We start from the raw sequence: 26,122 nt of genomic DNA, 5'->3' as shown, positions 1-26,122 counted from the left end.
ATGTATCAGTTGTTGAATCTTATGTTCATACAAATATTTACACGTTACGTTTGCTGAAAATAAATACAGTTGACAGTGAGAGGATGTTTCTTTTTTTGCTGAGTTTAGATTATATACAGTACCAGTCAAAAGTTTGGACACACCTACTCATTCAAGGGTTTTGCTTTATTATGACTGTTTTCAACATTGTAGAATAATAGTGACATCATCAAAACAATGAAATAACACATAAGGAATCATGTAGTAACCAAAAAATTGTTAAACAAATGAAATATATTTTAGATTCTTCAAAGTAGCCAACTTTTGCATTGATGACAGCTTTGCACACTCTTGGCATTCTCTCAACCAGCTTCATGAGGAAATGGATTGCTTTAACAGACAGTGAGTCACGTGGCCGTGGCTTCTATATCAAGCTGGCAGACAGGCATTGAGGTATTCGGTTTCTGCCCGATTGAACGTTTCCCGAGAACGGTTGGAATTTTTTTGGGGTTCCAACCCCTGACTCTAACCAGCACCACCACCTTGGGGAGCTGTAGACAGTCCTGGTGACAAGGTGAGGGGAGCTGTCTGATGATACCGGGGTATTTCTGAATACTAACGGTATGATTTTCAATACAGTTTAAAACTTCTTAGGGAAGGGGCCAGTATTTTCACGTCTGGATGAACAGCATGCCCAAAGTAAACTGCCTGTTACTCAGGCCCAGAAGCTAGGATATGCATATAATTGGATAGAAAACACTCTAAAGTTTCTAAAACTGCTAAAATAATGTCTGTGAGTATAACAGAACTGATTTGGCAGGCGAAACCCAGAGGACAAACCATCCAGGGGGAAATTTTTTTGAGGTCATAGTATTTTCCATTGGTTTTCTATTGAAAGCCCTATTTAATAGGAACCTGGTTGCAGTTCCTATGGCTTCCACTAGATGTCAACAGTCTTTAGAAATTCGTTGATGTTTTTCTTTTGAGAAATGAAGAAGTACGGCTGTTCTTTGTGAGTGTCACAGATGGATTCTACTGTTTGGTGTGCGTGAACTGGAATGCGCTTCACGTTGTTTTTTATCCGGTATTGAACACAGTATACACGATTATTTACGTTTTAGGATACCTTAGGTTGGATTACGAACGTTGTTTGAAATGTTTGGACCAAGTTTACAGGTAACTTATTAGAAACTTTGTAGTCATGTTGGGCGAGTTAGAACCGGTGTATTTCTGAATCAAACGCGCCAAATAAATGGACATTTTGGGGATATAAAGAAGGACATTATCAAACAAAAGGACCATTTGTGATGTTTCTGGGACATTTTGGAGTGCCAACAGAAGAAGATCTTCAAAGGTAAGGCATTTATTATATCGTTATTTCTGACTTTTCTGTCGCCACCTGCTTGGTTGAAAATGATTTTCATTTGTTTCAATGCGGGGCGCTGTCCTCAGATAATCTCATGGTTTGCTTTCGCTGTAAAGCCTTTTTGAAATCTGACACTGCAGCTGGATTAACAAGAAGTTAACTGAAAATATAAGTGTAGTACATCAAAATAAAGGTTATCTTGAATATTGATATTTCTGTAGTTTGAATTTGGCGCTCTGCAATCTCACTGGATGTTGTCAAATCTATCCCGCTAACGGGATTGGCGTGGGAAGGAATCACTAACAGGTTAAAAATAGTTTTTTTTTGTTGTTGAGCTGCTTAAATTAAGTATAACTATAAAAAAAATGAAAATGTGTAATAAATGATATGCATCTCAGAGCTCCAGCTATGCATTTGGTTTGCTAACTTGGCTAGATGTCAAGATCAAGCTTCTTGGTTACAGCAGAGACATTCAATCCCCTTCTGGATCAAGATCCCTGTTGCCTAAATTATTTTGTGTGTTGAAATAGCGCCCCTTGTTTGCACTTCTGGTAATACCGTATTCTGGTAATACCGTACCATCATACCGTTTCTATACCATATCGTATAGAAACGGTATGATGGTACGAAAATCTGGATACCGCCCAACTCTACTGCTGATGTCCATTGCCAAGAAGCAGCAGTGTGGAAAAGCCTTGATGCTCATTAGGCAGTTGGTAGCTAAAACAACAGCCAGCCACTGACTTCCGCTTATACCTGTCAAAATGCATCAGTAATGTTCAAACGGAATTACAGGTAACAACGAAGCCCAGCCCGGGCCACCACACCGAGTCTGGAGAAAGAAGGGAAAGAGGGGAAGAAGGAGGGAGAACAGAGAGATCTATTACAGCGAGGGGCCCCTGGCTGTGCAGCATGCTGAACACCATCTGTGATGTGGCTGCCAGGGACCGGCCCAGCGTGTAACCATCAAGGGAGGTTTTAAGAGGGAGAGAAATATGGCCACAACAACGAACAGAAACAGCAGCTCCACTCATTAGTGCCTCCCTCCCTGGTGGGCACATTTAAATTCACCCATAAACTGGTAATGGCTTAGCCCTCAACTTAGGAAAACAATTAGGAAGTGGAGAATGTGGAGTTTAAGTGGTAAACACACACATGGTGAAAAACCTCCAGAACAAGAATTTTGTGAACTATCCATTTGTCTGTTTTATTACATGGGAAAAGGCAATGCTCTTTGAGGTGTGAGGAGCTTTTCATTCCCTGCGACTCAACCAGGGTTTGTGATTATTTATGATCCCAGCTTCCGTTACATTTTAATAATTTAGAAGACGCTCTTAGGCAGAGCGACTAACAGGAGCAATTAGGGTTAAGTGCATTGCTCAAGGGCACATCGGCAGATTTGTCACTTCGTCGGCTCAGGGATTCTAACCAGCAACCTTTCGGCTACTGGCCCAACGCTCTTAACCATTAGGTTAACTGCCACCTCTGACATTGGTGCATTGTTTCAACAATGCTGCATGTAAAGAATACATACCATTTGGGCTCTCTTCATCTATGGCAACAATTGTGGCAGGTGGTCCAGTCCTGGAGAGTTTGCATTCTGAAAAAAAAAAAAAATTACATTAACCTGTAATCTCCTGTTACGCACCATTACAATTTACAGTCGTACTATGACTAGAAGCCACACAGGACGGAACATTGAATGGAACTAAGCTATATAGATGTACTGCCATGGGGGAGAATAGAGGGAGAATATGAGCAAAGTGCACAGTGGTAATGACATATGACTTCTTTATGAGCAGTATGAGGCTATTACCGGAGGGCTGGAGGGGGTAAATACACTTTTAGAAAAAAGGGTTTCAAAAGGGTTCTTTGTGGAGGGATAGCGTTCTACCAAGAACCGTTTTGATCTGAAGAACCTTTTTTGGAAGACAAGGGTTCTTTGTAAGGCAATGGGTTCTACCTAGAATCTTTAACATCCTAAGAACTGTTTTTGGAAGAAAGGGTTCTTTGATGATTCTTTGGAAGGCAAAAGGGGTTCTACATACATTATAACCATATATCATATTTCCTAGCATGCTCTATTTCAGGAGGATTTTCAGAATTGTTTGTTTTAATAGCTGTGTTTTGGCATGTTACATTGATTGATTGATACATTTTATGCTACACAAAGATAAATAGCATAGATTTTGCTAAACTAATCCAATCTGTTAGTAGTTGTACTCATTACTGAGATGGTTGTCCCAGTTTACATGATCGAGGTAGTTTCAGTATTCAATCTTCCCTAACTTGGCAGTCATTCTGAGTGCCGTTTGCGGGTGATATAAAATCCCATGTGTTGGATACCCTAACTCTGGCTAGATTCTAATAGGAATTAATTAAACACCACTTTGCAAGCCAGCATAATGTGACTTGCAGGCTTGATGTTGCCTGTAAACCAGGAGTTTCTTAACACCACTGTGTTATAACTAGGCCCTCAAACAAAGGCCTTATGATATATGTAATGTATTGTCATAAATAATTTAACTTGAAAGGCTAATAAGGCTGAGGAAGAACCCTCCAAAGATACGTGTATTTTTAGAACCCTTTGTAGATGGTTCTAGGAAGAACATTTAGATGATAAAATTGTTCTTGGTAGAACCCTTCATAGAGGGGTCTATAGGAAGAACCTTTCATAAAGTGTTCTAGATAGAACCATATACAGGGAGTTCTATGAAGAACACTACATAAAGGGTTCTAGGGAGAACCCTCTTCAAAGGGTTCTACCTAGCACCAAAAAGGGTTCCCCTATGGGGAGTAACCGAAGAACCCTATATGGTTCTACTGAGCACTTTTTTTTCCCTGAGAGTGACTGCTAGAGTCAGATCACAGAGAGACACAGGGAGAGACAGGGAAAAGATCCATCGTCTTACCATCATACTGCCAGTCTGGAGTCAAAGACAGTGTCATCAGCCAGAGAGCAGAATAGAATGAAGGAAAGAAAAAGACGAGCAGGGAGTCAGAGTTCCATAAGATACTTGAAAGAGAACAAAAAAAATAGGTAAAAGTGAGGGAAGAAAAAGTATCAAAAGAAAAGTACAGAAACTTTGTAACTTTGAAACAGAAATGCGAAAGTTCACATTATAGTACATTATAGCACATTATAATCCACCACTTGCACCTCAAAACACAATCTCCACCGTCCTTCCTTTCCTTGCCAAGAGCTACAGAATCAGCTATAAATCAATTTATGATATAAGTGTAGGTGGACTTGAGCAAGTAAACATAAATATCTCACCATCAAGCCCACTTTGACACCAGCCAGGCGACTAATTAAGCTATTACCTCAAAAACATTTCACCCCCCTTAAATGCTTCCCCTTCGCAGATCAGTATGCGCCAACATTACCCACAACCCACTATGGTAGATTTACAGTCTAGTACAGAGCAGTGGGACGAGGCTGTGGTGGTGGAGAGGCATCTGAATAAAGTGCATCAGTGAGTAATTTGATGAACACCGTTCCTGGGTGGCAGGCTGGGAGAGATCTATTGCATCATGGGACTGCATTTGTTACGGGGGGGGGGGGTGTCAGTCTCACCCCATCACTCCCAACCTCCCTGTATAAGACACACACCTTTACAAAATATGAATGGCTAGTTATGAGAAGACCGACAGCTCGGTATAAATCACACCGCGTCAACACAGTGTTGAATTCCCCCTGAAAGAAAGGGATGTGGTCACGGGGGAAATGGTTTCCTCAGGGAGGGTGCACTTGCTGGATTATTAATTTAAAGAATACAACTATTCATCTTCCCAACACAATAGCCGTTCACAGACGGCGGCGGTAGTGGGTGAGCAGTGGCGCCAGTACGTTAACACTAGGAAACCATTGTTAACTGACAAGACATCAAAACGCTCCAGCTCCCATATAGACAGCTCCAAAACGGTCTGGGACTTGAGTTCGCTCGATTATGTCGGTTTGTCGTATCTGGAGAATGGATGTATGGACAAGCAAGGGGCAGCAACAGATGAGAGATACGTTTAGAGTCCTTATGCTTTTAGGTCCTCGGTGTGGCTGGCCTTCATAAATGAGTTAAATGAGTCACATGACATCAGAAAGGCTGTAACCCAACAACCCCCTGGCAACTGTGGCCCTCATATCAACGGCAGCTACTGTAATGCAACAACCGTCTCTGCGGGAGAACAAAAAGATAGTGTGACGTTGAAATATTCATGGAGGGGTGTTACTTCTATATACTAGTACGCAGAACAGAGGGACTCATGTCTGTGATCGACTTTCCAGATTCCAAACAGGCACAAAGAATGTTTTGATCAATTGTTTGGGACTGTTCAATAGCCAACCGCCGCCTATAGACACAGTATCCAATTTCACCTACTGTTTGAAAGAAAATGTAACCAATATACCAGTTTCCACAAAGGCATGTATATTTTGTATGTGTAGGCCTACAGCTACGAACATCCTGATGCACACCGTGTACACTATCCAACGTCATGTTATTGCATATTGTAATATGATTGCTATTCATTAATACCAGAAAGTATATTTAAGTAGTGAGTAACAGGCGGACATTTCAAAACATCTCCTCAAATGCCATAGTGGGTAGCAAATGCCTCAATAAGCAGACATTCAGTAAGCACATTATCTATCCAATCATCCAATAACAAATCCACGACTTTGTACGGATGCCCAAAACTGTAAAAGTCAAAAGGAACAGTCCCCTAAAACCTGCTCCAGCCAAAAAAGCAATCTCCAATGAACTGATAAGTGTACCTAAATCTAACAGTGAGAAATATACTTGTATTTGATTTGCTCGATTCAGCCTTATTTGAAGCAACACCAGTTTGGACTTGAGGTTGGTGTTATTATAGCCATTGGGATCAATACCTGACCAATGACACACTGCATTCAGGTGTTCTCTCTCCACAGATCATTGGTTCAAAGGAGACCACTAGGATTAGTATTCTATTTCAGAATAATGAGGGTGATGAGATCATTGGCTAACATCTGACCCTCTAATTGGTTAAACGGTTAAACGTTTCTTTGACCCTGCAGGTGTATTATTCCTCCCATAGAAATATAATTTACTAGAACAGATATCCCCATTTGAGTCAATGCACTGCAATTCTATTTCTATGCTCCCCCACACTTGTCCTGATATGGCACCAGAACATTGGCTGATGACAAAGTGGAGCGACGACGTGTGACAGTGAACTTTTGATGTTCAAAGAAAATCCCTGCATGTGCCCGCTCCTCTAACTGTGATAACCTGGATGAGAGATGCTGCTATGAGATTGGACCGACACCATCCAGAGTAAATCGCCACAGAAATCAATAGCCAGCTATAAGGAAGCTGCCTGCACAAACTCCAGGTCAGCGAGGTCAGATTTACTCCCAGGACGAGAGGCCATTCTAACCACGTTATTTCTCCTCAGCCCATGCAAGAGAAATACAATGTAAAGGGGAGTGGGTTGGTAATGAGTTGGGTCTTTTTTGTATGTGAGGTGAATTGGATACGAACAGAGTGTATGTGATATTGATAAATAATGATAAAACACAGAATGTGATGTCCATATAATATTTTTTTAAACACGCGTAATATAATCAATAACAAAAACAATTGCAGAGAGAACTTCACTAACTAAAACAATAAGTATTTCTACCATAGCATATGATTTTCTAATCAAAAACATAATGCAAAATATTAATGGATACAAAGAAATATTCAATATTCATTCCAGAATCCACTTACAGTCCACCGTTCCTGTACCATGAATAATTTCATACTTCACTAATGTTTCAGTTTGACTTTGAATTAAAACTCTCAATGGGGATAAACACATTAGGATATGATATTCAGAGTTTGTCAAACCACCTTTTGAAGTCAAAGCGTCATGAGCACAACAGGTGGCAGTGCCTGACTTATTTTGGGCATTCATTTAGCCCGTGCACACCCACACACACACACACACACACACACACACACACACACCACCACCCATCCCATTATCCATTTCCATTATCTCTAATGAAGCACATAAAAAAAAAACATGCAAATCCATTGATGAAAACATCAGGAGTCCAACACACACACTCTCTCTCTCTCTCTCCCCAAAAAAGGAAGCACACTGGGGGGGTTACAGTCAGTGTGGTGTCTGGATAAGAAAGAGAAACATACAGGCTGGTGCCCCAGTCTGAGCCAAACGGAGGCTGGCAATGCATGCTCCCCTGATAAAATGAGTTCTGGAAGTTCTGTCAATAATCTGATCTCCACCATCAAATAGTGTGCTACTGTGCTTGGCCTGAATAGTAAACTGGTGGGAACTCTGACAAACAAACCAAAATACAGGAATTGAAATAGATTTTGTTTTAACTCATGAACCTCAAAAAGAACTGAGGGGAGACACAACTAAAATATTGATGAGAGTAGTGCTAATAAAACAAGTGAATGTCCTTGATAGTTTGCTGTGAAGTTTGTTTTTGTCATGCGATTTTAAATATGTAACTAGCTAAAGTAGGTCTATAAAACAATATATTATTCCTATGCACAGATTAGCTATACACTTATATTGATATGTACAGTATAGCCCAGAGGAGCGTGTGGCACATAACAGAGAGATAACTATCTGGATAAGTGTGTAGGTGTGAGTGGGACACTTTGCATGCCTGGGCACCTGAGTGGTGCTGCTTAGTGCTCAAGGGGAACCAACCTCCAGTCCCATTAATACACAGCGCTGGATCCACGGGATGAGCCCCATACTGAGACACATCCATACATAATGCAATGGAGAGGAATCCCACTCTGTCACCTAAGAGGGGAAATTCAACTTTCTAACAGGATAAATAGAAGAGTAAGAGAGAGAGAGACAGTGACAGAGAGGTAGGTAGAGAGAGAGAGAAAGAGAGGTAGGTAGAGAGAGGGAGAAAGAGGAAGAGAGAGCGAGAGAGAGAGAGAGCAAAGAAGAGAGCACGGGCCAAAATTAGGACTGTCTTGTAGGTGACACTGATCACTGGCTTAAGATGGTATCTATTGCTCCATGGCAACCACAGGATGAGGATGCACTCATTTGTTTCTGCATTAGAGTTGCTTTGCCACAACACACTTGTCACTATTTTCTTGCATCCATCTCCTACAGTGACAAAGTGATATTTTGAAATTGGAATAGGAAGTACTTGACCACGAGTAGTAATGTTATGTCACAATCTAGGCGTTCTGTTTGTCCCTACATGAATAGACAGACTATAAACTATTTTCCAGCACTGATATGCAGCTTGATGATCATTCTAGTTAGAACAATACTAACTACAGCCTCAAAACCTTATGCCCTAATTAAGTCTAAATTGCACTGTACATCAGAAAGTGACTGATTTCTGAAGCAGAGGTGAAATTCACATTGGGCCAAGGTGAGAACAATTAATTAAAGTGTCAGTCATTCAATTGATCAATTTGATTGATTAAAAGTGTCCAACATTAGTGGCCCAACACGATAAATCAGTTTGAAATAGACATTTCCCTTTTTTCTTTTTTAAAAGGTTTCATTTTGAGCGGATTCAGACAGACGGATGAAGGAGCGTCAATAAATCAATAGTACATTTCTGAATATTCAACTCCATTCAAGGCACTGGTCAAATGTGGAGGCAGTAGCATCCGTGACTTCACTGACATCAACGTAAAATATGCTTCCATGAATCAAGTATCGCCACGTAAATCCAGAAGAATCTGTCAGGTTGAAAGTGAATCAACGAGCAAACGGCTGCAACTGAGCAGGAGTATAGAATCAGAGCTGATCAGAGGGTGGAGGCAGTTTTAACATATCAGTTGCGTTGAATCTGAGACCATTAATCAAATACAGTGGTACAAATGGTATAGAAATACAAAATGTTCATCAAGATAAACCCATTCAGTGTATTTTAGCATCTGGGTATTCTGAAACAAAAACAAACAGGCATATGTGGTTGTATATTCGCCTTGTTTGCATAGAATATAGGTACTTGAGGTGTGGAGGACTTACCATCTGTGTCTTGTGACAGGCAACACGTGGCTAACAGCAGAAGTCCTATCCATATTCCTAACCATTTGAAGTGCCATGACCTCATTTGCATTTTCGTCAAGCGTTACTGCGTGCCCACCTGGAGGGAGAGAGAGAAAAGAGAGGGATGAGAATGACCTTTTCTGTCGTGTATATCATAAGGGCCAGGGGTTGAGTTCAACAGCAAAAAACGACCCTTGGCCCTATTCACTAGATCTAAAAAGCTACATAGCCAGGTGATAATTAATAGCTGAACTCTTGTAGATCCAAACCTTGACATGAACATCCACAACACAAAGCAAACAGAAATTGTTATGGTATCTTTGTCACGGTATATAAAAAATAAAAAAGTTACTTTTTCATCATTTTATCTCCTTACAACTCTCTACAACATTTGCCACCGTCTCTCAAGAATTCGGAAAAACCGAACCCGAACAGGTGAATTACAGGTATTCTGAAAGGAATCCGACACCGGGGCTTTATGAGTCAGTCCATTTCAAAGGAAATTTCCCATCCAATTTTACCTTTGGGAAATAGTCTTTTATCGAAGGGCTATGGGTGTCTTCTGTCAAATTCAGGTTCTCTCGTGTAATACCACCGGGGAGGAACTACATTTAACCTTGCCCTTTGAAGTAGACAGTGAAGTTGATAGGTGTTTTCCACCTGAGAGACACAGTCCACAATACAGTATAGCTTTGATGTTTCCTCCATCATGGATGCTCCGTGTCTTCAGTGGTAAACTTATTTTACTGTATGAAAACCAGGCTTTGCCAGTTATCCCTGCACTACTGATAATATACCACAAAAAAAAAAAAAAAAACGTTTTTGGGAAATATATTGAGAGGATAGTGAGAGGATAATCTTGTGGTCGAAAATACATGAAATTGCTAAGATGCAGGAACTGTGAACTTATGACCTTGTGGATCTCACAGACGGTGCAGAATGCAATGTTTTGCATTATACTTCACGGAAAAGAATTTCACTGAAATGAAAAGACACAAAGCAATGAACAACGGAGAAACGCACTGGGTTGAAACACTGTTTCAACGGGAGATACTTTGGCAGAAAGTTTGAGTCCTGAGCTAAGGAAGAGATACCAGACAGACAGAGACAGATCGTGACGGAGGCTTTCAAGCCAACCGATTCCTTTAACGTCAAGGCCCTCCTCTTTATGAAATGATCGCTCCACAGTCATGCAGGCTCACTGATCATTATGCACGGTCTTTGTTCCTCTCAACCAATAACTTCTTTGGAAGAGACAAATACAAATGTAATCCACTCTATTGTCAGAGTGGATGCATCTCTTTCCCCGCTGTAGTTCTTTCCTCAGATTAAAAAGAGAAAAGACCACTGACAACCAAGACTCAAAAGCTAAATGAACACTAGTGTTTCAAAGCCTTAACGCCAAAATGTGCCTGGTTTTGTCACGTTTTCAGAGCTTTTAATCTACAAAAAGGTAAGACCATAGAGACAACGTTTTGAAAAACATACAGTACCAGTCAAAAGTTTGGACACACCTTTGAATGAGTAGGTGGGTCCTAACTTTTGACTGGTGCTGTACATCCACACACACATACACTGAACAAGCGCACACATGCACACACGTACGCCCACACACACGTACGCCCACACACACACACACACACACACACACACACACACGCCGACACACAAACGGCAAACATCTTTCCCAGTATTGATAGGTCTCAATAAACTAATGGCCCAAAACAGTACCTTTCACTTCAGCATTAATCCCAGAGAGTAACCATGTGATTGTGCTGTAAGGTTGAGCCAATCTCACAAAAAGGCTCATCAACAACAACTACCTTTTTCTTAATATTCTTTGAGAGGGAAAGCTAATATATTTTTGTAGATTAAAATGATTTTCCAATATTTTATAATGTGGAAAAAGTTGGCATCAGAAAAGAAAAAACACTTATTATTTGCTCCCTGCTGAGGTTTCTCTTGAATAGGCTGTTGGTTCGTCCTGTAATATAAATGTCTATAAATTGGAGGAGGCCGGAAAGTAACATGGTACTAAAGTCACCAACGTGTATTGCCTCTCTAACAACAGTACTCAGAGGAGGAAGCTGAGAAAGCAGACAATGATCAGCTAGGTAATGGACCACGTTGAACTTGTTAACACTGTTAATCCATTTCTGTCACCAGCGTTTCACTAACTACGTGAGGAGACACGCCATTAGCCTGGCGCGCTACCTAACGGGAAACTACTCATTGGGAATAATGAAGCGGATAGGTTATGTGATGTGGCGGAACTAGAAATAACACTGAAGGATTACTCTTACCGGTAATTACTCCATCAGTAAAAATCGGCCATCTTTACCTTACTTTACATGTCAGTAAAAACTTGATAAACCTTTAAACATATTAGTCTGTCCAATAGCGCTCTGCTGTCTTGGAAAAGAGAATATGAAATATTTTGTCAACAAAAAGTTACATCTCATTACTGTATTGGACACGGTGTAATGGTCTTGTAATGGTCTTGCCCAGGGAACTGATATCTATTAGGATGGTGACAGTTTCCCTCCATTATCCACAGTGAGAGGTGATCAGGCAGGCCTGGGTTGTAGTGGAGCTGCAGCCAGAGATTGGCTGCAGGCTGCAGTCCTCAGTTGGCACTAATGCCCGTCACTAACACTAACACCGGAGCACCTTGATTTACTTCTGCTCATTACTCATGCAAGAGGGCATCTCTGAATCATCCACAACCCTCTGTTTGTCCTCCAATGAAGATCTCCAAGCTCTGCTAAAGCTACTGAAGCCTAAGTGATGAGACAAAGAATGCAAAATGAAGGCATGTAAAAATATGAATAATTGATTAGATTCGGGTATATTATTTGTTAAATTCTTTGAGTGTTTTTCCCTTATCAAAAAAGCTGTGAATGACTCATGTAGTTGTTCAGGGATGAATAAGGGAAACAAATTAATATAATTAAGTGCATTATAATCCAGATTGCCACAAATTAATGCTCTGACTGGAGTGCTTTGTGTTAAATCATAATGAAAAACATGTTATGATGCAAAGTAAAGTGGGCCTGCGTGCCCTGTGCATCCCCAAACATCCATTCAGTACCTCTCTAGGCTTATTCTCATACTTGCAAGTGTTGTTGAGCATAATGTCCTCGACACTGTGCTGGTGCTATTTGTTCTACACCACATGTAAGTAAACTAAAGTATGCCAATGGATATCATTAGACTACCCTTTTGGGTAGGGGGCAGTATTTTCACGTCCGGATGAAAAGCGTGCCCAAAGTAAACTGCCTGTTACTCAGGCCCAGAAGCTAGGATATGCATATAATTGGTAGATTTGGATAGAAAACACTCTAAAATTATGTCTGTGAGTATAACAGAACTGATATGGCAGGCGAAACCCCGAGGACAAACCATCCAGGGAAAACAAATATTCAGCCTACCACTGTTTTCAATGGCAATCACTTTTATTATAAGGCAAAATCCTCCCAGATTGCAGTTCCTAGGGCTTGCACTAGATGTCAACAGTCTTTAGAAAGAGTTTCATGCTGGTTTTTGGAAAAATGAGCCAGAAATTTTAGTTTTTCTAGGTGGCTCCCATTTTGGCTGTAGTGTTTCCAAGCGCGTGGAAGAGAGCGCGTTCTTTGGTATTTTTCTCCGGTAAAGACAATAACGATTCTCCGTCTTAAATTGTATCGTTTATTTACATATAAGGATACCTAAGGTTAGATTGTAAACATTGTTTGACTTGCATGGAAAAGTTTATTAGTAACGTTGGGATTCATTTTGTATGCATTTTGATGGAGGGAAACTGGGTGGATTATTGACTGAAGCACGCCAGCTAAATTGAGTTTTTATGGACATAAAGGACATTATCGAACAAAAGGACCATTTGTGATGCATCTGGGACATTTTGGAGTGCCAACAGAAGAACATCAAAAGGTAAGGCATTTTTTATAATCGCTATTTCTGACTTCTGTGGCGCACCTGCCTGGTTGAAATGTGTTTTTCATGCTTTTGTACGCGGGGCGCTGTCCTCAGATAACCGCATGGTGTGCTTTCACCGTAAAGCCTTTTTTAAATCTGACACAGCGTCTGGATTAACAAGAAGTTAAGCTTTATTTTGATGTATTACACTTGGGATTTAATGAAAGTTAAATATTTATAATTCTAAAGTTTGAATTTCGCACTCTGCAATTTCACTGGATGTTGGTCAGATGGGACACTACTGTCCATAAGAAGTTTTAATGTAGCACTGCAGAGGGCTGCAGAACAATAAATGGCAGCCCTGAAGGTATTCCAGTACTATTCAGCACCATGGACCGCAATCCTAATAGCACCAGTACTATTCAGCACCATGGACAACAATCCTAATAGCACCAGTACTATTCAGCACGAAGGACCGCATATTACCAGGTCCCAATATTACCAGTAATGTTCAGAGCCATGGACAGCAGCCCCAAAAGCACCAGTACTATTCAGAACCATGGATAGCAGCCACATTAGCACCAGTGCAATTCAGCTACATGGACAGCAGCCCCAATAGCACCAGTAAATATTCAGCACCATGGACAGTAGCCACAATATCACCAATATAATTTATAGAGATCTCGTCTTTGTATCTGTGCCATTATAGCTCTATTTGTGACATGCTTCGTAAACATCAGGTGTGGACTAAAAGTGAAATGTTTACTTGCGGGTCCTTTTCCAACAATGCAGAGTTAAAGATAAGCATATTTTGTTGACTTGCAGCCAGTCAAGATGCTCTCAATGGTGCTGCTGTAAAACTTTTTGAGGATCCGAGGGACCATGCCAAATCTTTTCAGCCTCCTGAAGGAGAAGAGGTGCTGTCGTGCCCTCTTAAAAACTGTGTGGGTGTGTGTGGACCATGTTAATTTCTAGGTGAGAAATTTGAAGCTCTCAACCCGCTCCACTAAAGCCCTATTGATCTGGATGGGGGCATGCTCGCCCCTCCGTTTCTTGTAATCCACGATCAACTCCTTTGTCTTGCTGATGTTGAGGGAGAGGTTGTTGTCCTCTGACCTCCTCCCTATAGGCATCCTCATTGTCGTTGGTAATCAGTCCTACCGGTCGCGTCGTCAAACTTGCAAAAGTTGTCGATTGTGAGTCGTGGGTGAACAAGGAGTACAAGAGGGGACTAAGCACACACCCCTGAGGGGCCACGTGTTGATGGTCAGTGTGGTGGATGTGTTGTTGCCTACCCTCAAAAGTCAGTGAAGACACTTGCCAGCTGGTCAGCACATGCTCCGAGGACGTGCCCTGGTATACCATCTTGCCCCACGGCCTTGCGAATGTTAACTTCTTTAACCTTTTCACACGTACCAACAAATGGGTGTGATCATTCTATAGTGGTCCCTGTTGCGTACGATCAAACCAGTGTGATTAGGACGCTTGATTAGAATGCTTATTTAGAAAGTACATTTTCGATTGACCCAACAGTCAGCATTTGAGCTAGCCACACTGTTTTTTATTCACAGAAACACTGCGGTGCAGTGCCTTAGAACGCTGCACCACTCAGGGGTCCCCACAAATTGATTTTATCAAACAATTGGTCCCCCCAAAAATGCGTCCCTCCCCTGAATTTCAAAATCCCGATGTTTATTTTATTTTACCTTTATTTAACCAGGTAAGTCAGTTAAGAACAAATTCTTATTTTCAATGACGGCCTAGGAACAGTGGGTTAACTGCCTGTTCAGGGGCAGAACGACAGATTTGTACCTTGTCAGCTCGGGGATTTGAACTTGCAACCTTCCGGTTACTAGCCCAATGCTCTAACCACTAGGCTACCCTGACCCCTGAGCCAAAAAGTTTGCCCACCCCTGATCTATATGATAGCACCATTACTAGTCAACACCATGTACCATAATAGCAGCCTCAGTAGCACCAGTATATCTCCGGTACTATTCAGCACCATGGAAGGCAGCACTAATTGCACCAGTGCTATTCAGCACCATGGACGGCAGCCCTAATTGCACCAGTGCTATTCAGCACCATGGACCGCAGCCCCATTAGCACCAGTCTATTCAGCACCTTGGACAGCTGTCCCATTACCGCCATCCCTTTAGGCACCATTGACAGTACCCTCCACTATGTTTTCAGAATCACGTCCAGAGTCGGCTGGTCAGACAAAGTTTGGCAGTTTGATCACTTAAAAAATATAGATTGTTTTAGATGGGTGTCCTCCTAACAGACTTTTTCTAAGCAGAGGAAGAAAAAAATCTGTGAGCCCGCCATCATATAAAACAACTTTCAAAGCTGACTGCTTCCAGAAGAACATTTGGTTATTTTGGTGTGTTTTAAGAAAAGGGGCTCTCAATAATAAAGTCAAAGAAAAACTCAAAGTGAGGAGGAGACAAAGACAAAAGCCTCGACTGAGTTTAGGAGCACTTTAAAACAGAAACAGACTCTCATTCACATGCTCTGTTTGAAGGTCTAGCGTTCAACCTCCATGATAGAGGTCAAACCTCGCTGTCAAGTGTTCTGTTCTCCCCTTCCGTCCTCTGGATGGAAGTGAACTGACTCCATGCAGGTTTGGGGAGAATGGAGACAGACCGAGACAGCAAAGACTATTTGTTTTAAATGACAAGCTTATTCAATGAATACCCGCTTTCATTCTTTTCTCCCTGTTCTGTTCACTGCTACTGGCTACAGATTGGTCTAGGTGGAAATGATGGATGGATGCGACAAACATCCCTGGACAGCTAATTAAAGAAACCTCATTTGATAAGGGGGCTCCAGACTTAAGCATTAAATGCAGGGCCTGAAAGCAGGCTGAATCCAATTACCCATTGTCCTTAATGGCAGAGAGAGAAAGCTTATAACAAGCCATTGGCAACCAGTCTGACTGTGTATGATCCAAAAAGGAATTTTAAGGCTTTTAAAAATATATAGTAATTTCATCAAAAATTAAAAATGGATACAGTCAAGTGCTGAACTGCTGTACAATTCACTCTCTCTATAGTACTGGATACAAACATACAACTGAATGAGAGACAGAAATGCAATTCAACGAGTATCAGGAAACAGTTAAATGCTAAGAGCGGCTTGTTGACCCTGACCAGGAAGTGTCCTGACTTTTTGACTCACTGACTCACTGAGATCAGTGATGAGCCCATGGCAATGTGTACACATCTGAAATGGTAAACACGATGACCTGGCTAAACATCAGAAGTGAATTTGATGTTACCATTTTTATCTTACACTTGGAGAAGGTTACCATCACTAACAGCCCAGAGGTGAGGCGTAAGAAACTGGAGAACTCTTGTAGTTCAGCATGTGGGCCATTGATAACAGAAGTTTGAACCCAATTGTTTTTGTACCTCAATGGATGAGGTCTACTACTGGGCTGTGTGTGCAGGCTGACACTTGAGGTCATATGAGCTAATCTGACACTGATATATCCATAACATACAGTTAGGTACACAACTTATGTAGGCTAATCATGAGTTCACTCATATTAATACTGACATTATGCATACAGTAGCTAGAGGGTGTTATGGACTGGAAAATGAGGCTAGTCTAAAAAAAAAAAAATGCACATAAACTCATAAATGTTCATGTAAATCCAGGTACTGTGAGCCTAAAGAGAAAGTCTTCCTTGTCCACAGGGCTTGGTTTAACCGGATATGGTAGATATTGCAGATGGTACGGCGGGAAGGGTCACTGCACCCATTCCTTTTGAACTGATTTTGACGAAAGTCTGACATAATGCTACATAATAAGGCATCGGCGCCGAATATTTGATTCTTTCTATGAACACTGGGAAAATGCTGCAGGGAGAATATTCATATTCCTCATAAGACATCCAAATGTGAGTGTCTTTATTATTTTGCTCCTGCTAAAAACAGACACCGAATTCGGAAGCATTGGCAATTAAACGTTGCCTTTTTTATTGTTTTTAATGCTGTAGGCTACCCCTATTTTTCAAATATCAGTTTGGGACACTTTCGTTTGCAGTTAGGCTACTTTTATTTTACATCTACAAAGACAAGGCAACAGATTGTTAAGAATGTTCACAGTAATTGGATGACCCGTTGCATAATCCTACGTGCTCGATGTACGACGGGATAGTGTAAATGTAAGCTTGATATAGAGAACTACAGTATTGTAAAGCTTTCATTCACGCCAGTGTTGTTGAAAAAAATGTCAGATTTCATATAGTTCTGCAGGTATGGGATAACTACATTCACGTAGCATAAATGGGGTCGTGTCGAGGATAACCGGCTACACGTTTGTATGTGTTCTATAACGCGCTAACAGTATCCCCAGCAAGTAATAACTAGGTCATATCGCAAAGAATCGTTCACCCAGGATGACCAATCTATGAATTTGACAAATAGTGACAACCAGTCTGTGAGATAAAATACACTGACTTCAGTAGGACGGTACAATAGACGACTGGTACATCATTCCGTAAGACCCTACGAACGCATGTTTTTCAAAACATGTTTTTCTTCTCAAACAGTAATTGGCAGAAAAGGTCTTACCATATTAGCTCTAAAGCCATGTACATCCCGTTCAGATAGTGCTTCTTAGGGCAAAGCGCATCCCTGAACATCATCAGGAATTCTGCCACCCTCTGTCTTCTTTGCTTTCCCGTTCCCCGTTCTAGAGTGACTTTCAGAACCAGAAATCACACACGCCTCCAACGAGAAATGGCAAAGTAGCCAGTGTGGAATTTGCTCGTGTGACTTTATACTTTTTACTATTTGAGCGCCTAAACAGTATTCCCCTTGCGGTGCTCTATGTATTAATCTGAGTGTCGCTGCTAAGAGAGCAAATGTCCCTTGGAGCCATGCATTCACACCAGCACTAGGACGCCGTAATCTAATTAGCACACAAAAGGCACACTTAGATTATATGCGCAGAATACGGTACATGCGCCCCGCTGCGGACAGCGCACTATGGGCAGACCAGACAGAGAATTCCACACAGGCTACAACCAAGCATGGGCTGTGTTGTAAACCCTATTAAATGAACTAATGACTCCTCAACGTGTTTCATGTTTTTGTAATGCCAAGAGACCGTTGACTATTGAGTGGGTGCAATACTGTAGCCTACACCTATGGGCTACGCTTGCCAAATTGCGTGGGGGGGGGGGGGGGGGGGGGGGGTGCAGTGCAATTATAGCTCAGTGGCTTTACCTATTTGTCCATCTGTTCAGTGAGTAGGATTACTTCAAATTCTGTTGCGCCAGGGTATTCAGATATACAAGGACCAGTAGTAGTAGTAAGCGGCCCTCAAATCGACTGTGATAAAGTCGAGCAATGACACAAAGGTGATGTATTTCCTTTGTGTGAATGATGTAGAAACTGATGGACAGGATTATGTGGGGGGGTGGGGGGGGGGCATGGTTGGTATTCATTTCAAATGACACTTAAAATGTAGGATGTCTCAGTCACAAGGCAATAAAAAAAAAGAAGATAATGCAGTCTGTGGTGCAATAGTAGTCCCAATGATTAGGAGGGAACTGACATCATAGATATTACAGATTGAATGATAAGCATTTTACAATTTGGTAACCTCCACACTTTGCTGATTCCATTTGGAAAGCAGATGTTTGTTACCTACAGTGTCAGATTGTTATTTAATTAATCCTGATATAGGATTTATTGTACACACCTGGGAAGATCAATTCAACCATTTATTTTAAAAACTCTCGGACTTGAAAATTACCCTCTGGAGCATGACAACATGAATTTACAACTTCAGATGTTTACTGTAGTATTAACAAAACGAAAGGAGTTTTGTGAGGGTAATTCCAATCTAAGATGCAGGTGCCTCTATTACCTTAGCAAATCAGCAGACCGAAACCATATAACATACACATCCACATCAATAAAAGGTAAAGCAAAAAATAAACAACCTTCCAGTCTTATTTATGGGAACTTGACACATTACAATTCTATCCCGATGGCAATGTGCCAACAATAAGAGAGCCTTCAAAACACAGAGAGAGACAGAGAGAGAGACAGAGAGAGAGACACAGAGAGAGAGAGAGCGAGCAAGAGAGAGTGAGCAAGAGAGAGCAAGAGAGAGAAAAGAGAGCAAGAGAGAGCAAGAGAGAGCGAGAGAGAGCGAGAGATATAGCGAGAGACATAGAAAGCAAGAGAGCAAGAGAGAGAGAGCAAGCAAGAGAGAGCAAGCGAGAGAGCAAGCAAGAGAGAGCAAACAAGAGAGCAAGAGCGAGCGAGAGAAAGCAAGAGAGAGAGAGCGAGAGAAAGCAAGAGAGCGAGAGAGCGAGATAGCGAGAGAGAGATAGCGAGAGAGAGAGATCGAGAGAGAGAGATAGTGAGAGCAAGAGAGCAAGAAAGCAAGAGAGAGAGAGCAAAACAGCAAGAGAGAGAGAGCAAGCGAGAGAGCGAGCGAGCAAGCGAGTGAGTGTGCGTGCGAGAGAGAGAGCGCACAAGAGAGAGAGAGGGAGAGAGAGAGAGAGAGAGAGAGAGAGAGAGAGAGAGAGCAAGAGAGAGACTATAGGAGCCAATCTACAGACAGGCAATAAAGATTTGACAGACTCTGCCCAACGCAGAGACTAAATGTACTCTTCTCATGGTTACTGAAATTATACAGGCCTCAATGACGTCTTCAATTGGACTGCCTGGTTTTGTTGTGCCAGCAATAATGAATGTGTTATTTGGAAAGCAAGAATGGCAATAATGGTACACTACTAGGTCATTTGTACCAGTGGCTTTCACCCTTGCAGATGAACACAGGGTTTTGGATGCACTGTTGCCTCACATTATAATAAGGCAATGTGTGGACCTAATATGCAAATATCCCTGTATGTAATGGATATATGTACACATTTCTAATGTATGATGTAGTTACTGACTGAAATTAAAATGTCACATTTTCAATTTACACAGAAACCAATCCACCCTCATATAAGCTAGTGGATTCATGCTTGAAAGGTGTAAAACCCTGATATGAATATATTCTATATGATCACACAGGCCCTGTATCACAGCCTGAAGCTAATGAAATACATATGTTCAGGCCTTTTGCGCTATATGTTTAGCCCTCAACTCTCCATTTCAAAGACCCACAGCAAAAAAAATGGCAGCTGTTGAACAATATGTCATTTTGCATCACAAAGGATTTAGTCCATCTCAAGTTCAATGGACACAGAATACAATTCAATGTGCGTAGCTACTGTACAGAACCACCAGCATGTAACCGCTGCCATTTCTTTTGACCTATGTTGTTAGCTGAGACTTTCCATCGGGCGGGAGCAAAGAGTGTGTGTTGGAGCTCTCCATGGTGCTGACAATGCTTTGGCTCAAAGACAGACCTCAAGGAAAACCGCTCAGTATGTTAAGTGGTGACAAATATGCTACTACTGTGTCATTGGATAACACCACATCCCAATAAAAAGGGTATTTAGCCCAATGACAGTATGTAGACACAATGCTGTGTGCAAAGCTATTATGCTGTTGGAGGGACACTAGTGATTGAACACTGTGTCTATACGTGAGGTTAACACCCATATACGGTACAGTATTTAAGACTGCAAATCTCCACAGGGGTCCGAAGACATCAAGGTCTTGAAATCCCATCACGGTATCAGGGTCTGATCAGGGCTTAGGGTCCCTCATCGGTATCAGGGTCCCTCATCGCCGGCCACCTGTCCACAGGTTCCTGTATCTCTCTCGCTTTCGTGCTCGCTATCTTTGAGCTACTCAACAACTCTTGTAGTTCAAATTTCACCCACTGCCATTCCCGTACATGTGGTTTGGTTGTTGGCTACATTTCTTTCTTTACATCCTGGAGCTTCAACCTGTGTCTTAGTTAGTGTAGGTCTGCTGGAGAGACATGAAGCATGTGGAGGATTGTGAGGTGGGTTCTGGCTCTGTGGTCCATTATTACAGTGCTAATTGCTCCTTCTCCAGTGGCAGTTAGGTGCCCTTGGGGCAGGAGCTGGCTACAGCAGGCGCACACACACACACACACACACACACACACACACACACACACAGCTTCCAAATGTCACTACAAAGTTACTGTGGAGTTGTGTGTAAGTTGTGACGTATTTTTGCCTTGGTCTCCACTGACATTGTGTGGGGAGTTCATATGTACCGTATGTGTCACGCCCTGACCTTAGAGAGCCTTTTTATTTCTCTATTTGGTTAGGTCAGGGTGTGATTTGGGTGGGCATTCTATGTTTTCTATTTCTTTGTTTTTGCCGAGTGTGGTTCCCAATCAGAGGCAGCTAGCTGTCTATCGTTGTCTCTGATTGGGGATCATATATAAGTTGTCATTTTCCGTTTGGTTTTTGTGGGATCTTGTTTTCTGTATGGTTTCGTAGCCTTACAGAACTGTGCCCTTTTGTTTTTTTGTCATTGTTGTTTTGCTTTTGGTGTCATAAATAAAAAGACGATGTACGCCTACCACGCTGCACCTTGGTCCAGTCATTCTACCAATGAGAGCCGTAACAGTATGTTATGAAATTTGTGTACATTCGGTGACAGCCTACAGTAAATCTATACTTAGAGCATGATTCGTGGCTGCCTATCAAGCATAATAAAAGGGACAAAGGAAATTTCACAATGGATATGAAGATGAGGGTAGGTGTGAGTACAGATGTAGAATCTTCATTTGATCACTCTTTTGTTGCTGAGAATTTTCCTGCACGGCAGGAAATGTAAACTTCTGGTGTATTCGAGTTTCAAAAAGGCTTCTGAAGTTTGTAATTTCCACTTTAAAATGTTAGACTTGATTTGCCCTAACAAAACATTTATCAAGCCCTACATTACCACTAATTATAATCCACATAACCATTTCCTGGTGTAGCAAACTGGCTCAAATTAAGATCCTAGATCTGTAAGTGTCATTCATCTGTTATGTTTTATTGTGTTCCGTCCTTTTCGGGGTTGGGGGAATATTTTTAAAACCTGCTTCTTTCCCTCGTTCCTCAGGAGAGATCATTTGGAAAGATCCACATTTATTTACAGTGTCTTTAAAATACGACCAGCCAACAAGACTCTCAGTCTGAGCCTTGGAATCCTCAGATAAGAGCACTAGTACACCAAAAACCAGACGACTATTCAGTTTAGTCGTGGCAACGCTGGAGCGAGTGTATAGAAGAAAAAAAAATGTGTGTCTGAAGTTATGAAAAGCCCAAAGTCATTATATCTGCTGTTTCCAGAGAAACTGTGAGAGGGTGATTACTGGAGATTACTACCACCTGCCTGTGCTGCCAGTCAGTGGTACCTGAGAGACCCAAGGCATACAGGGCCAGGAGCCGTTCCAGGGAACTTGCACTAATATAACTAATTACAAGTGAAGTGGAAGGACACCCAAGGTCCCCCATTACAAGGCAGCAGCACCTCTATAAATGCAGTGGTGGCAGCTGACAGATTTTGTGGATTTTTTTTAAGCAATATATTTACGACCTGCTTACTTAGACACCTTTACGGCCCCACTCAATCTAAATGGCAAAGCCCATCAATTCACCATGAATATTAATGTGTGTTAAAAAGGAGCAATCTACATCGTTTTATGTTGTATACCAGCCCTGCCCACACTGTATAGAATGGTGCAGCGAACAGCTCAGAGCACAGTACTATTCCTCCCATAGCTAGTGTCTAAATCTTCACTGAACTTTGACCCTGTGAAGGGTTACATAGGGCTCACGGTGGTTGGTCTGTGCTAATGTTATATCTTTTTTTCTATGTCTTCAGAATATACAGTGGGGAGAACAAGTATTCGATACACTGCCGATTTTGCAGTGACATAAGTATTTGATACATCAGAAAAGCAGAACTTAATATTTGGTACAGAAACAGAGATCATACGTTTCCTGTAGTTCTTGACCAGGTTTGCACACACTGCAGCAAGGATTTTGGCCCACTCCTCCATACAGACCTTCTCCAGATCCTTCAGGTTCCGGAGCTGTCGCTGGGCAATAAGGACTGGTCCCCTTTGCAGAAAAGCATCCCCAAAGAATGATGTTTCCACCTCCATGCTTCACGGTTGGGATCGTGTTCTTGGGGTTGTACTCATCCGTATTCTTCCTCCAAACACGGCGAGTGGAGTTTATACCAAAAAGCTCTATTTTTGTCTCATCAGACCACATGACCTTCTCCCATTCCTCCTCTGGATCATCCAGATGGTCATTGGAAAACTTCAGATGGGCCTGGACATGCGCTGGCTTGAGCAGGGGGACCTTGCGTGCGCTGCAGGATTTTAATCCATGACGGCGTAGTGTGTTACTAAAGGTTTTCTTTGAGACTGTGGTCCCAGCTCTCTTCAGGTCATTGACCAGGTCCTGCCGTGTAGTTCTGGGCTGATCCCTCACCTTCCTCGTGATCATTGATGCCCCACAAGGTGAGATCTTGCATGGAGCCCCAGACCGAGGGTGATTGACCGTCATCTTGAACTTCTTCCATTTTCTAATAATTGCGCCAACAGTTGTTGCCTTCTCACCAAGCTGCTTGCCTATTGTCCTGTAGCCCATCCCAGCCTTGTGCAGGTCTACAATTTTATCCCTGATGTCCTTACACAGCTCTCTGGTCTTGGCCATTGTGGAGAGGTTGGAGTCTGTTTGATTGAGTGTGTGGACAGGTGTCTTTTATACAGGTAACGAGTTCAAACAGGTGCAGTTAATATAGGTAATGAGTGGAGAACAGGAGGGCTTCTTAAAGAAAAACTAACAGGTCTGTGAGAGCCGGAATTCTTACTGGTTGGTAGGTGATCAAATACTTATGTCATGCAATAAAATGCTAATTAATTACTTAAAAATCATACAAATGTGATTTTTTGGATTTTTAGATTCCGTCTCTCACAGTTGAAGTGTACCTATGATAACAATTACAGACCTCTACATGCTTTGTAAGTAGGAAAACCTGCATAATCGGCAGTGTATCAAATTCTTGTTCTCCCCACTGTACCTGTATGTGTGTTTTCAGTATATCTTCCCAGAACATGAGTTTTCAGGATAACGTCTACATCATGTTCATAGGCGTTTCCGTGACACTTGAGCATTCAATTAAAGGCCTTTTCACACTACATTGTACTTAGCCAGAGGCTAGACTGGCCCTAGGCTAGCTCAGTCTGTGTTCACACAAGCATTTGTTAACCCTGGGCAAAAAATGCACACTTGTATGCCACAGATATAAGCAATACGACATCATTAACACAGGTCCAGCGAAGTGCTCTGAGCGCTCCAAACCGCCAGAGAAGTAGAGGTGGTCTGCTGTTGTACTATATCTGAATTCACACTTTCCTCAGCGTCCCCTCTTCCAGGCCACTTGCCTGGCCAACCACCCTCACCTTTCACGGTCACATGTCCTCTGTGATGAGGGACGAACCTATCGCTCCATTTTCTTTCACAGGGAAAACAACAGGTTGGTGCTGGATCAAATCAAATGGGTGCTGGATGTGTATTGTTTCTGACAATTGAAGACTTAACATATAGCTAGTAGACAGATTCTGAGAGGTCTGGCTCTTGATTCGCTCCACCAGTGGTCACATACATAAGGATTTATAAAATATGATACAAAAGACATAACATTTTGCGATAAACAATGAGACATCCTGGATGAGTTCAAACAATGACATGAGCATAACCCAGCAGTTCCGAAATAAGGGATCGCGACCCCACATGGGGTCGCCTGATATGAAAATTGGGTGGTGGAAGAATTTCCAAAATCCTGGTTAAAAAATATATATATATATATTAAAATATAGTCTTTGTCTCTCAAAATCATTGTAATGTGGTTCACCTTAAAAACCGGAATGAAAATGATTCAAATCTAAACGTAAAAATTCAACCAGAGTGCCCTTAGATTGTGAGAAAAGGCCGCACTTGACCGTTGCACTTGAATCATTCCCATGGTGAATGGCTAGGCTCACTATGATATGAAACCACACACTATTGCAGAGACCTTGATATTACTGGCCGCCATTGATATGGTGAAAACCATGTGTGGAGAGGCAGGCAGAGGTACAGAAACTCACGTCAATACCTTTGTCAAATAACACTATGAAACTAAGAAGTTAGGCTATAACTAGAAATGAAGAGGAAATTCCTACTGAACGACTCAAACTCCCCACCATATGCTCTCCAAATGGACTTAGCTGTGAGGGACTAGATGCCAGTGCATTGACTTTTGTTCGCTACACGTCGGGGTATGCTATTCACGAGGACAAATTGTTCTGTCTCACGATTCTCAAGCATTAAATCGGCACAGGGGATTTTCAGTGTGCTGCGTGGCTGTATTCACAAATTGAATGGTGGGCTTTTGCACAGATGGGGCTCCATCTATGGCGGAACGGCGGACAGGCCTCTGCATTTTAGTTAAGAACGTGTCTATCTCTGCCATATGAACGCATTGTATGACACACCCACTGAGCTATAATGGACACACCCACTGAGCTAATAATGGACACACCCACTGAGCTATAATGGACACACCAAAAGCAACTGGTGGCAAAAGAGCTGAGTGCAGAACTCTGAGAAAAGCAGCGGGTAACTTTGATTGTAAACTACATTGCTCACACACCTGTTCGCAAAACTATGTGGAGATATGTGATCAGACATATGAGGCTTGGTGATTATCGAGGGGGAGTTTTGGAAATATATTTTTTAATTGAGAGAGGAACTTTTGTCAATCGCAATGGATGTAAAAAAAGAGACTTTGTTGACTTTCTGTGTAAAAAAATAAATGTGTCTCCTTGCCTATGTAACAGACTTACTGAACTGAATGCGTGCATGCAGCAGAAATACCCAAGAATGTG

At 41.9% G+C, this 26,122-nt stretch overlaps 1 protein-coding gene across 7 annotated transcripts in view; it reads right to left on the bottom strand.

Annotated features, from left to right (window-relative positions):
* pcdh15b (protocadherin-related 15b) overlaps window positions 1-26,122 on the bottom strand; it is a 215,080-nt gene that overhangs the window by 162,586 nt on the left and 26,372 nt on the right. For 5 of the 7 annotated variants that reach the window (XM_036955811.1, XM_036955813.1, XM_021575724.2 and 2 more), the window contains exons 3-5: window positions 9,356-9,473; window positions 4,258-4,272; window positions 2,880-2,945 (exon numbers count right to left, since the gene is read on the bottom strand). In XM_036955811.1, the coding sequence (XP_036811706.1) occupies window positions 2,880-2,945; window positions 4,258-4,272; window positions 9,356-9,446 (172 nt within the window). In that variant the 5' untranslated portion in view covers window positions 9,447-9,473. Of the gene's footprint in view, window positions 1-2,879; window positions 2,946-4,257; window positions 4,273-9,355; window positions 9,474-17,871; window positions 18,197-26,122 lie in introns of those variants that run through there. The other 2 variants (XM_036955812.1, XM_036955814.1) reach the window with 2 other exon arrangements.

Source organism: Oncorhynchus mykiss, chromosome 20 (genome assembly GCF_013265735.2).
Source record: "Oncorhynchus mykiss isolate Arlee chromosome 20, USDA_OmykA_1.1, whole genome shotgun sequence".
Lineage (NCBI taxonomy): Eukaryota > Metazoa > Chordata > Actinopteri > Salmoniformes > Salmonidae > Oncorhynchus > Oncorhynchus mykiss.
The sequence above is the reverse complement of the archived record's forward strand: the minus strand, read 5'-3'. Positions and strand labels throughout refer to the sequence as shown.